Source organism: Hibiscus syriacus, unplaced genomic scaffold, assembly GCF_006381635.1.
Source record: "Hibiscus syriacus cultivar Baekdansim isolate YM2019G1 unplaced genomic scaffold, ASM638163v2 tig00110788_pilon, whole genome shotgun sequence".
In the NCBI taxonomy this organism is placed as follows: domain Eukaryota; kingdom Viridiplantae; phylum Streptophyta; class Magnoliopsida; order Malvales; family Malvaceae; genus Hibiscus; species Hibiscus syriacus.
Window position 1 is genome coordinate 1,934,378 of NW_024062863.1, and position 13,805 is coordinate 1,948,182.

General features: G+C 32.7%; 1 protein-coding gene across 1 annotated transcript; it reads right to left on the reverse strand.

Annotated features, from left to right (window-relative positions):
- Positions 1–6,590: 6,590 nt before the first annotated feature.
- On the reverse strand, positions 6,591–9,839 carry LOC120140696 (triacylglycerol lipase OBL1-like). Its single transcript, XM_039155673.1, has 5 exons — positions 9,456–9,839; positions 8,180–8,373; positions 8,066–8,099; positions 7,375–7,982; positions 6,591–7,147 (listed from the first exon to the last, which is right to left on the reverse strand). The coding sequence occupies exons 1-5, from the start codon at positions 9,781–9,783 to the stop codon at positions 6,845–6,847; spliced, it is 1,467 nt and encodes a 488-aa protein (XP_039011604.1). The 5' UTR covers positions 9,784–9,839; the 3' UTR covers positions 6,591–6,844.
- Between the last annotated feature and the right edge of the window lie 3,966 nt (positions 9,840–13,805).

The window sequence follows — 13,805 nt, forward strand, 5'->3', positions numbered from 1 at the left end:
TCGAAATTCTTTAAATATTCACTGGATTAAAAGCTCTTTTAAGAATCAGAGTTATAGATCTTTGATAAATTGACAATATTGAAAACTGATAAAAACAAAGACCCTTGACCTTACCACAGATGATACACTCGAGCTCCATACCCTTCTCTTGCAGGGACCACTATAGCCTTCTTTTCTCATGAGGAAACAACTAAAGACTTGACATTCAGGTATGAATAGGAGCAGACAACATGGGGCATCTCTTGTGTATGACATTGCAAAACTGCCTAGACTACACTTCTGTTGAAGACGTTCAGTGATGATCTTAATCTTCACAATGGAATGGTGGAGTGGATGAATTTAGTTTATGTCAATTGTTTGGGAATTGAGCTCTAAAATATGGAATTTCCTGACTATCAAAGACACCTAGACTATAACAAGTTCTTCTCGATGAGCATAAGAAATTCTAAATCTGAATGCTCAAAAGGCTAATAATTTATACAATAAAGCTGAGCTATTCCGCTAAAGCAATTGGTTATAGAGGTAACTCAAAAGCCCTGCCTTTATGAATATATTACATTCAAACCATGATATTGATCGGATACTCGGCAGTTCGGTGTTTGCTCTACTGTGATTGTCAGGTCAAAGACTTTGTGACGACATGAATCCTTTAGCTAGCCCAATGATGGCAATTATAAGGTATATACAATAAAGCTGAATTCAGCTAGCCGACAATGGCAAATAAAATCAAATCGATCTAATAATGAGTTTCGATGAAAATGGACTAAGTGAATCGATGAACACTTGTTATAGTTAACCTCACACAAGCACGTATGAATTTTATGTTTAGACTGATGTCCCTGCACTACCTTTGTTAAAGGAAGTCTATAAAGCTTGAACAAATGAAAGATTCAGAGAACCAAAACAGAAGTGTTCTAGAAAGTCTAGTGATTGATTATGCTAGTTGCATCATTTTGTCCGCATCTGATTAAAATGCAAAGCCAAAGAAGAAGGGCATGTCGTAAGGTTCACAAGAATCGAAGAAGAGATAACATTTTGATGTCTGAAACCTTAGAAACTTAAGGGAGCTAACTTGAAACCAACCTATCAATTTTGACACTTTTCAAAGAGGTATAACTTTGAAAGATTAAAAGAGCTGTTGATTATCTTGATATTTACTAAACTCATGTTCTGAGATTTGCTTCAATTGTGAGCCTAAAAGAATGACATTTTCTTAAAAGAACTTTCCATATTTTGAAAATAAAAAGAACGAAAACATTTTCAAATAGGTCAATCTCTCTAGAGAGTATAGCCTGGAAATTGACAAAGGTCCCTCAGACCTAGAAGATCAGAATCAGAAATTGGGGCAAAGAATTTGAATGTTAGGGAGCCAGGAAAGCAGATGTTTTCAAAGAAATGGGATGGTACACCTTGGTGTAAAAGAAGAATGAAGATAAACAGATCAAACCAAGATTGCTTGAGCACCTTTTCACTGAAGAACATGCATTATACATACATGAATTTGCATATTTGCATCAAACATCCATCATCAGGATATTTACATCCAGATACATTTTACAGATCTTTCAGCAGAAGAGGAGATTAAAAGACAACAAGTTATCCTCAACAAAAGGGAACAATCATCTTCAGAATCAACAATTCCAATATAAATTTTGTCTCGCTTCAGACAACCTCATTTAATAGAGAGGATTTATCTCACTTGAGATTATTTTTCTTAAAACAAAATTTGACTCACTTGAGATAATTTTTACTCGAAACAAGAAGATTTATTTCACTCAAGATTGTTTTTCTTAAAACAAGATTAGTCTCGCTTGAGACGATTTTTACTCGAAAGAAGACATTTCATTTTACTCAAGATTGTTTTTAAAGAAGATTTTGTCTCGCTTGAGATAGTTTCCCTTGAAACAGAAGATTTTATCTCGCTTGAGGTAGTTTCCCTTGAAACAGAAGATTTTATCTCGCTTGAGGTAATTTCCCTCGAAACAAAATATTTTATCTCGCTTGAGATAGTTTCCCTCGAAACAAAAGATTTTATCTCGCTTGAGATAGTTTCCCTCGAAACAAAAGTTTTTATCTCGCTTGAGATAATTTCCATCGAAACAAAATATTTTACCTCACTTAAGATAGTTTCCCTCGAAACAAAAGATTTTATCTCGCTTGAGATAGTTTCCCTTGAAACAAATTTTGTCTCTCTTGAGACAGTTTCCCTTGAAACAAATTTTCTCTCTTGAGACGGTTTCCCTTGAAACAAATTTTGTCTCTTTTGATACAGTTTCCCTTGAAACAAATTTTGTCTCTCTTGAGACAGTTTCCCTTGAAACAAATTTTATCTCTCTTGAGACAGTTTCCTTTGAAACAAATTTTGTCTCCCTTGAGATAGTTTCTCTTGAAACACAAAACTTTGAGAACGTTTCCCTTGAAACGAATTTTGTCTCCCTTGAGACAGTTTCTCTTGAAACAAGTTTTTGAGACAGTTTCTCTTGAAATATAAACTTTTAAAATGTTTCCCTTGAGACACAAAATCTTTGAGATTGTTTCCCTTGAAACATGTTTTATCTCTCTTGAGACAATTTATCTTGAAACACCAACCTTTGAGACAGTTTCTCTTGAAACACCAACCTTTGAGATTGTTTCCCTTGAAACAATAAATTTTATCTCACTCGAGAGAATTTTTCTTATAACATATTTCTTATTCATTTTCATCCAAATGTTGAATATTTGACAGGAATTCCAAAGTTAGCAGAGGTTTCATTGCACAATTCCGTGACGAAGAAGAAGATTTCAGCAAAGAATCAATTCACGTCTTCATTTTTAAAAGAAATGGATCTCAGCAAAATTCAAGGACCTTTGGATCAACACCTTCGGGTACTTCAAACACAATTATTACTGACACATTATAATCTTTTGCAGGTTTGAAAATCTTCAAAGAGAAGATAAACCGATCAAGAGTTCTTAATAAGAAGAACTCATCCAACGAGACAGAAAAAGTTCATAATGAGAAGAACTTGTTCAACCTTGGTTCAAGATTTCCAGTGGAGAGTTCATAATGAGAAGAACTCATCCAACGAGGGAGAAGAAGTTCATAATGAAAAGAACTTGTTCAACCTTGGTTCAAGATTTCCAGTGGAGAGTTCATAATGAGAAGAACTATCTATAGAGGGAGAAGAAGTTCATAATGAGAAGAATTTGTTCAACCTGGGTTCAAGATTTCCAGTGGAGAGTTCATAATGAGAAGAACTCATCCATAAAGGAAGAAGAAGTTCATAATCAGAAGAACTTGTTCAACCTTGCATCAACATTTCCAGCATGGAGTTCATAATGAAAAGAACTCATCCGATGAGGGAGAAGAAGTTCATAATGAGAATAACTTGTTCAACTTTGGTGATTCCATCATAGAAGGAAATTGATCGAATTTTTTATTTTCGCTCAAATCCATTGCAGAATGAGTTGGATCAACGACAACTTTTAGCTCAATTCTATCACAGAAGGAGGTAGGTAGATCAGCACCAGCATCTCGTTCGATTCCATCACAAGATGAGATGGATCACATTTGTTCGCTCAAATACATCATAGAAAGAGTTGGATTATCGTCAACTTTTAGCTCGATTCTATCACAGAAGGAGGTAGATCAACATCGACATCTCGTTTATTTTCATCACAAGATGAGGTGGATCAACATTTGTTAGCTCAAATCTATGACATACAAAATTGGATCAGCATCGTTAACATTGTCATTCTTACTCAATTCATCACATATGGAGTTGAATCAGCAACACCTCTCTTGATGGATCAACATTTATGGAAGAAAGATTACGATATGAAAAACTCGCAACTTAAAGAGCAAAGATTGAGTCGAAAATATCGCTATTTTATCTTTGCTTCATTCCCGTTTCACAGTAATGAGCAAAGAGGGGCAGTTGTGAGCACCATTTTCTATTCTAACCCCACCATCATATCATGTTTCCACCTAGAACCATTTTTTATTATACAATGCACCCCTATCCCTTATTTCATGGGATAAATGCATCCCACTAGTTTGTATTTTATATTAAACCCATGAGAATTTAGGCTATAAAAGCCAAGGTCAATGTAAAACGTGAGGGGGAGCTGGTATGAAAAAAAATAGAAAAACATGGATGTAATAGGGAAACCATTCGAAGAGGAAAAAAATAGTTTGTAAAGGTCTCTCGACCATCATTTTCGAAGCAATAAAAGGAGGCTTTTTTTCACTCTTCCAATCGAAGGAAGATACCAACCATTCACAAAAACAGTAGAAAGTTCTTCTGGTATTCAATTTTATTTTTTTTCTGTGTGTAAGTGTATGAGTTGGTGATTTCGAAACAAACAAGAGGGGGGAGAGAAGAGTTTAAAAAAATAGTTCTGGGTTTTTGTTTTGGTTTTCACGTGTAGAAACAAAATAAGGGGAGGGGATTACTAAACTTTTATAATTTTTGGTCTAATTAAACATTAGGTCCCCATATTCTAAGGCTTTTTGGTTGGTTAACATATATTAATAGGTAAATCACGTATAAATCATCAACTTCAGCATGTTTATACTATGGTCATTCTTTTTATTTTATTCTGATTATGCATATTGGTGTTGTTTTATTTTAATTTAATCACTGTTAATTTCTGATTTAGCTAATATTATTTTATTTTTTGCATTTTGGTCACTTTTTATTTCTTATCTAATTACTAACTTTATTTCCTTGTATTTTAGTCATTATTATTTTATATTTATGCAATTAGGTATTTATTTTATGTTTATTTTATTTTATATTTTTAATGTTTTTATTATCTTTTGTTTTAATTATTTCAATTAAGTTTTTTTTAATTTTTTTTGTTTCATAGTTCTTAATTCTATATTTAGTTTTTTAGATTAATATCCGAATGAAATTAGAAATTAGGATGACATTGTAGTTTAATTAGGGGCAATTCGAGTCGAGTTTTCGCATTATACGCCCCAATACTCGAATCAATTGACATAATTAAATAGGTTAAATAGAACTTCCATATTAGATTAGATTTCAAACTTGTCTTTTAATCAGGGATAATTCGAGTCGGTCCTCGCGTAAACGCTCGAGGGACCATCTTGGTTATTCGATTCAATAATTAATTAAAATCAAATAGAATTAATATTAGAGCCTACGTTTTTAGGTGTGAGACCCTAAGTCCTTTAATTTTCATAATTTGTCACTGTAAGTTAGAAAAAGCTTTAATTTATTTTTAGTATAATTATGATTAAATAAAATTTTGTTTGATTGCATTGTTTTTAAAACTTAAGGCACTGTTCACTTATTAAGAAGTTAATAATATATCCTCCACGATCGTGCTCAGGGGGTGACTACTGATAATTCCCTAAATAAGTCGACATCCTTTTCAAAATCACATCATGTTTTCTAAAAACGAGGCAATGTCCGGTTATTAGAAATAATAGCTAATCTCCCGCATTTACGCTCGGGGGCGAATGCTATCGGTCTCAATAAACGAATACCCTTTTCAACTTTGCATCCGTAATGATTTTCAAGTTAAATAAAGATCGAACTCAAGATTTCCGATTTTAAAGATAAGGTAATCAATTAGGTACCAATTTTTGGGCGCTTGCGGGGTGCTAATCCTTCCCCACGCGTAACCGACTCTCGAACCTGATTTCTGGATTTTCGTAGACCCCAAAACTCGATATTTTATTAAAATAGAATGTTTTATTAAAATCACCTAGTTTTTACGGTGTTCCAATCTCACCCTAAATGATTGGTGGCGACTCCTCACATTTCGAAAACATTTTCAAAGAGAAAATCCTCGAGTTGGTATCGGTCTTTCCCCGATCAGGCGAAAAACGGTGTTGACATGAATAATTGAATGGTCGTTTTATAACTTTTAAACAAAGTATTGTTCTATAGTCGGGAAACCATTTTGTTACTTTTAATAGTCGAAAACTCAATAAAATAGTGTCTTGTAGTCGGAAGATAATTTTTGTACTTTTTCCTGAAATTTATAATCCGAAATTTAATTTAGCTTAATTTGAAAAAAAAAGTGCACAATACAATTTAATTGGAAGAAAATATGAAATATATGATTAATTTAGGATCCTTACAAATGGTAGTATATATTCTAAAACTTTCAATTATTAACAATGAATACTCAAATACCTTATAGTCGTTGATTTTCAAATCTGAAATTTCTAAGAATAACAATTAATACTTTAATCACTTAATTAATTTAACCATTCATATTTACCGTTGTTATCTCATGTCAAAATCATAATACGTACTATATTTTTATTTTAGACTAAATTAGGCACAATTTGAAGCCTGATACTTGGGATTTTTTTCCCTTTGCTGAGCATACAAGGACCAGACAGGTTTGGATGTCAAATGCAATAGCCAATCACAACCGCATCTTATTCACATATTGCATTATTAGTGTCCCGCTGTATATATGTCCTAAAAAACTATCAGATTGACGATAAACAAAACAAATAAATTATTGCAATTTTCCTGGAAAAAATCGACAAAGTTGGGTCCAAACAGCTGAAAGGTACTGAAGTAGAAAAAAAAAGTGCAGTTGGAAATTTAGAGTTCCAAGAGTCGTAATGACTCGGTAATTTTATTCTCGCAAACAGAAACGAAAATACATAAACATAAAGGATAAAACAAGATACATAATTGCTAGGTTGAACCCTGGAGGTAATCAAGTACCTTCCAGTTATTTCCCTAGAAACTCTTGGGAATGAAAATGGATCACCAATTCCCAGTTCCCAAGATTTGTAACCTTACGTAGATATATATATTTATTATCAGAATTGGTATTCATATCAGCCAACAACCCTCTGCTTCTCATCAAATCAAGCAGCTAACAATGGCACTTCAAAACCGAGTGACTTTTTGGTGTGGAGAGGGAGGAACAAAACGTCGTCGGGTTTGCCAAGACGAGTAGAATTAACATAGTCTTGTGGACAATGATTCGCAATCCCAGGGATTAACATTCCAAACAATCTCACGCCGAACATCAGCCACCCGTCTCTATAATCCGATCCATATTTAATTTTCATCGAGAAGCTCCTTATCACCTCATAAATGGCATTTGAATGCATGGGGATAAACCCGAAGATCGAGAAGTAGTTCTTATATGGTACGTCCTCAACTATCTGCATTAAGTGAAAGGAATTATATTTATAATTATTCTCATCGATGGAGATTGTGGTATGATTGTCTTGTTGTAGGAAAATTTTTAATAATTGCAGATTTTTTAAATTATCCGACATGTATAGAATTATTTGTCTCTCTCTCTCTCTCAGTGAGCACATGCATGTATTTAATGACTAGACTCTGACATTATCTTCTTCCAATAATTTAGGGTTTGAAAAATATTTACCTTTGCTTGGTATTTATTGTTGTAGTAAACGCAGGTACCGAAGTGTTTGAACATGCCGTTGAAAGGAACCCTAGGGACCATATCGTTACAGTAAACGTATCTGTAAAACCCGATCCCGTTTTTGTTCAGATTCTTCTCCATGTAACTCGCGAACGCCTCGTCCCCGACCCTGGGTTGTCCGAAAGTGTAAACGCCTTCCATCCTCTCCAGCAACAGTTGGTCGTCGTGGTAGAACAAGATGGCCGGGAAAAGAGCGGCCAACGCACCGCCCAGACTGTGACCGGTCACTATGAATTTGGCATCGGGGTTTTTCTTCAAAAGGTCTCTCAACGTATCCCGTATGTCGTAATAAGCCAATGGTGCACGACGGGTGATATCGGGGATGACGAACTTGGGCCACCCCACAATTTTTTGCATCCCTAAAGCTTTCAAGAAACCACTGTGAATCCTTCCAATGCCGTTGAATTCGTACCAAGACAGATCGGCGTCCGAACACCAATCATCGGCACTAAATGGTTGCGTTCCTCTGAAGCAAACAATAATGGTATCGTGTTCGGCAGTTTTGTTCCGGAACAGGGAAACTTGGGTGTCAGCTTTCATCATGAAATCTGGTAAAAGTAAATTAAGATATTTCAATTTCTTTTCTAAAAAGTGGTAATTCACTAATTCATAATTTAATATTGTCTAATACCATTCCAATAATTTTTGAATCCAATGAGTTGCATCTGCAGACAAAGACAGCAACCAATGTCAGATCTGATAATCTTCGATTCTTAATGGAAACCCAAAAAAAAAATGACCGTACCCCCCAGTGGTCTTCGATTATAGATTTGTTATAAGCAGCGTTATTGTAAACAGCTTTAGCAGCCATAATCGAAAGAGAAGGATAATACATAGAGTTTCCATATAAAATTTCTTTGCTTAAATCCATTCTCAAGTCCGTATATCCAACGGCTGAGACATAGGTGGCTGCTTCTCTGTCTGGAATCACAACCTTCCCTGTTTCATCGTACAGAAGAAAGAAAATCCAACGCTTTTATGTCTTTTATTACAATAAAAAGAAGAAGAAAAACCCAGAAGCCTTTCTAAAATGAATAGATTCTATTTTATATGAGTATTAGATTGTTTTTTCCTTTTTATATTTTATTTCCAGAAACAATCTTTTTTTCAGCTTTTCTACAATACAGCTGAAATTGTTGGTTACCTGATGAATAAAATAAACACAAAAAGACATAAATATTTAAGGCAGCAAAAACAAAGGAAGCTTTCAGGCGTGCATGCATTCTTTATAAATATGCTGGGGAGTACTGATTAAAGAACCCTAAACTTTTATGAAATAAAATAAAATTGATTGTTTTGAAATTAAATGATTACTGAATTTGGTAATTAAAATAAAAATATCATATTTAGATTCAAGGTTAAAAATAAACCATTTTAATATATCGAGAATTAATTTAGTCAATATCACAAAATCACTCGAGAAGAAGAAGAAAAATCATGATGATGATAAGCAGAAGTATACAATGATGATGATGGTGATGGATCAAGAATCTTTTTATCCTCGTCGGATTGGACTTTAAAAGGATATGATAATGAAAGTAAACACTTGAGTCTTGATCTTCCATTGCATTTAAATAAAACAATGATGAGTAAAATTTCAGTCCATACTCAGTTATAATAATATAACATTTAAAAAAATATTAATAATTATGTCACTTAATCAAAGAGTTAACAGTGAAATAATTTTTAATATATTAGTTAAAATTCTCATCATAATATTTATGTGAATAAAAACCAAAGAGATCATTTTTATTTATCTCATTTTAAGTTCCGATCATCCTGCAAGAGATACATACGCAAGTGGTTAGAATATACATAAAATGCATGCAGGATCGTTCAAATTGGATCTTAGTGGCAAATTTGTTGGAGGATAGTACACAAGTTGCTTAAAATATCAACTTGTTTATCTCTGGTTGTAAATATAAACGAAATAGTAATATAGGTATGAAACCCTAAACAAAGAAATAGACGTTAGTATATGTAATATGAACATTTTTTTGCTGTCTGTAGTGTATATATACCTGTCATGACTCGTTTTACGAGACCAAACAAGCCACCATTGTTAGTGAAAAGGTTGCACATATCCTCAAAAGTCTGCCCCGCCAGAGCCATCGGAATACTTATGGTAAGAAGAAACTTCTGCAACAGTGTAGTGAGGAAGACAGCAACTCTATACATGAAACTGTCCTCGGTTTCGATAGTGGTTTCGATAAATTTCCTGTTTTTTATATTCCTGGAAAACAAGAGGGCAATGAGATCAAACAACGAGGCTTTCTTAGGGTTAAATAGCATATAATCGCTATAGAACTCCTTTCTGCCTGCCGTTGCTTCCATGGTGGCCATGGCCATTGATCTCTCTCTCTACTGCAAAAACACCACTACTCTATAGGATTTGGAGAGGGAGAGGGAGAGTGAGAATTGAGCTTTGGGATGCTTTGCTATCGAGCTTTGAGGCCGAATTTATAGGCAAGAAAAGCATGGAGATAGGCTCAGAGTGGGGTAGGGTTTTGGCAAAAGACATGCAATGAATTAATTATAGAGTGAGAGTTAATATTATTTTACTCGCATGTGGGTTTCGACACAGCCAATTTTTTTATTCGGATTTTTTTATATTTTTTTTTACTTTTTTTTCCAATCAAGAGTTGTGTTTCCACAATCTATTGTTGTTCCCCGAGGCTCATAACCTTCCCCAGGCAATTGATTCTCAGGCGATCGCCTAACTTGGAGGCGATTTCGTCTGAGAGGAAGGGCTGCTCAGGCTTGTGGGGAGCAGGCCAGCAGGGTTATCCCCGAGCTTGATGATCCCAAAGGAGTCATCATGTTCATAACTTCGGGATCCAATAGAGCCCAAATGATTGTTATAACGAGACCTCCACCACACTACCTACTAAAAAAAAAGTTGAGAGATTTGGTGAGAAGAATGGATCTGAGTTTGACAAGAAAGAGATGAATATTTACTCCACTAATCCTCTCTTTTTCTTCTTTCTACATATACTCTGTAGACATAATTATTTAAACTAAAAATCTGAAGACACAACAACATTTATTTTAACCAATGGAATCGTTTGATATGTTAAACGAATGACAATTTTAAAATTTGAACTTAATTCATATATTATTGAGGTTTTTTCACCACAGAAAGCTTGGTGTATTTTATGCCGTTTAGCTGGTGAATGTATTATGTATATGAAGCAGTACTCGTTAATATACCAAACTCTTACATGTCAGGCCTTACCTTACTCCTTATAAACAGCTAGCTTCTTCCTCAATTATTAGTTTAATTATTTTTTGCTCGGCTTAAAACAGATATTTACTTGAGGGATCCTCTTTTTTTTCCATCTTTGTAACAATTAATTTATTCTAAAATGGATATTTACTCCACTAATCCTCTCTTTTTCTTCTTTCTGACAATTAATTTACCCTTAAAATGGATATTTACTAGACTGGTCCTTTCTTTTTCTTCTTTTTGACAAATAATTTACCCTAAAACGGATATTTACTCCACTGGTCCTCACTTCTTGACAATTAATTCACCCTAAAATGGAAATTTACTCGGATTAACCTCTATTTTTCTTCTTTCTAACAATCAATTTACCCTAAAATAGTGGAATTGGATGGCCACTCCACTTTGTGTCGAGTCAGACTCTCAAGTTATTTTGAATTGGATAGCCACTCCACTATTGAGACCTTGGAAATGATGGAATTCTTTTAACGAAATAGACAGACTGACTCGAGAAATTTCAATCCTTCACTTCGCAAACGTTCGAAGAGAGCAGAATGGGCTGGCTGATCACATCACCAAGGCCAGGTCGGTAAGGTATGAGGTTTTAAACTCGATGGTAATTAGGAAGGCATTATTAGAGTTCCCCAAGTTTGTTATTGATTTGAATCGACTTTCTAATCGTAATGTACTCTTTTATTTTAATTAAGTTTAAAGAGATTTTTAATGAGACACACGACTGAGGTTTAAATGTTTAATATTATTAATAAGAAACTAATTCGCTGAGAAAAAGCATTACCCTAAAATAGATATTTATTCGACTGATCCTCTTTGTTTCTTCTTTCTGACAATTAATTTAACTTAAAATTGACTTTAACAAGAAGACACGAGTACTCAGATACTCCATTATTGATGTTTTTTTTACTAAACAATGCATTGTGGTCGGTGAAAGTCTATAATCGACCATATAATATTTTGCTTTTGCTAGGCCAAATTTTATTGACCGGTATTTTTCTTTTTTGTCTTGTAATAACAATAGCTGCATAGGTGTATTGATTATATTCGTAATTCATTCGTAAATTTTATTAATTCCTTTTTCTATGTCATTAAACTAATAACTTTATCGTATTAATTTTTAACTATTTCTTTAGTTAATTACTCGATAAAAAAATACGAATTAAATGATTTTAGTGGTTAAAGAAATGATTGTTATCTCTTAACGTTTCAAATTCGAACACAACATGTGTAGGGTTGTATGAGTGTTCATTATCAAATGGTTGAGAATATTTCAAACCGATACTATCTTATATTCACACTAAATTAATAAAAAATTACTTGATATAAGAGTTCTTAAAAAATTATAAATCTACAAAGCTTAGCACAAGGATATCAATTAACACATGGATGGACAGAAGAGAAGGAAAGTACGAACACACGTACTATGAAAATTTCAAATTAGAATACATTTTAAATATTTTTCTTTTATTTTCAATTGATAATATATTTTTACCTTAAATTTTTTTAAATTCACTACAAATTTAAAAATTTATCCCCTAACTTAAAATCTTACATCCATTCTTAAATGAACACAAAATCAATAATATCATGCATCCACTTCATCGAACACTAACTTAAAACCCACCTACTCACAGGAAAAAAACTTTTTTAATACGTATGGTGGGAAACAAAAAATCATTTTGTAGATTATTTGTTTGTTTGGTTCGGTAGATAAGACAGTCGTCAATGAATATACATTATTTTATTTAAAAATCAAGATGTGTCAAAGTACAACTGATCACCTGGGTTATTATTCACCATAATAATTTTAATAATCGAAATGTACGTGGCAGGTACAGTTAAGAAATCAATTGCATGAAAGATTAGAAAATAGTATAGTGGAAACATGTGAGTTGCATGATAACATATTATAATGAATAAATAAGTAAATTCAAATTTTATATCATAAGTATTTTTATCGTAGTAATTCTTTTAATATAATCATAAATATAAAATATTTCTTTTTAATTATTGGCATATTTAACAATATCATTCCAAAATATTTTTATCGTATTTTAAAATTTAATAATATTATACATATGATTCTAAAGACACTTGAAGTATATTATTATATCTATCCACACTTTAAGATCAATAAAAATGAGTTTTCAAATTTTCATGTACGTAGTATATATAACTTCATTGAATATATTTTTATATTTTTTTTATTTTCATATTTGTAAACACTCACCTTAAGAGAGTGGTCCTATCTTAACAATTGTAAAAGATAGAGCTATAAAGATTAAATATTATCTTTGAAAGATTTAAATTCGGTTAGTGAATTGAAAATTTTAGTGGTAGAAAGCTAAAGTAGTGGATGTGAGGCTCGTCCATTTACAAGTGTGGCATGTGATATGTCACAATGTCTCAAAAATTAGAGGTTCACACATGAATTTCTTTCAGGCCTATCCAGGTACAACCTTTGTGTCCTAATTAACGACATTTTCGTTCAAATGGAAAATAAATTTTTTGTTTGATTATCGAGAAAATGGCAGGAAAAGTTGCAAATGAAGATTTTGACAATATCTTTAATTTTTTTCCATAATAAATTTGGTAAAAATACCTCATAGATCCCTCATAATTTTGAATTTAACAGATTAATATTTATTATAAAATATTTTAAAGGTCTCATTTTAAAAAGTAGCATATAACCTACACATAATTTGGAACGGGTTTGGTGGATGCAAATTTTGATTGAGAAAATTGAATATCTCTAATTCAATTTTGTCAAAAAAATCATTTAAAATGACTTTTCATTCAACCCCTCTGGATGATTTTTAATCAATTGAATATCTCTACCTTTATTGGTTTTTTTTTTTTTAATTTAGACTCATTTTAGTCTTGAATCCTGATGTAGCATCTCTTATATGATTAAGACTTCCGGATTGGATAGGTTTGTAACATCTTATCTAAATAAAGTCAACCATCAAGTAATTTTCAACCACTTAAGATTTGACTAAATACGTACGATCTCCGCATTAATACAAATTTCGTTAGAGAATTAACTTTTAAGTCTTCAACAACATTAACTGTTATGTAAACAAAATATTTATTGAAGTATTATTAGATCGATTAAGAATTAATCCACTTGCAA

What these genes read in the sequence shown, in the direction of transcription:
- LOC120140696 (XM_039155673.1), bottom strand. Translation starts at nt 9,783, where the DNA reads ATGGCCATGGCCACCATGGAAGCAACGGCAGGCAGAAAGGAGTTCTAT. An exon ending in CGTAAAACGAGTCATGACAG is followed by an intron (nt 8,374 to 9,455) that starts GTATATATACAC and finishes ACGATGAAACAG; the next exon opens with GGAAGGTTGTGATTCCAGAC. An exon ending in TAATCGAAGACCACTGGGGG is followed by an intron (nt 8,100 to 8,179) that starts GTACGGTCATTT and finishes CTTTGTCTGCAG; the next exon opens with ATGCAACTCATTGGATTCAA.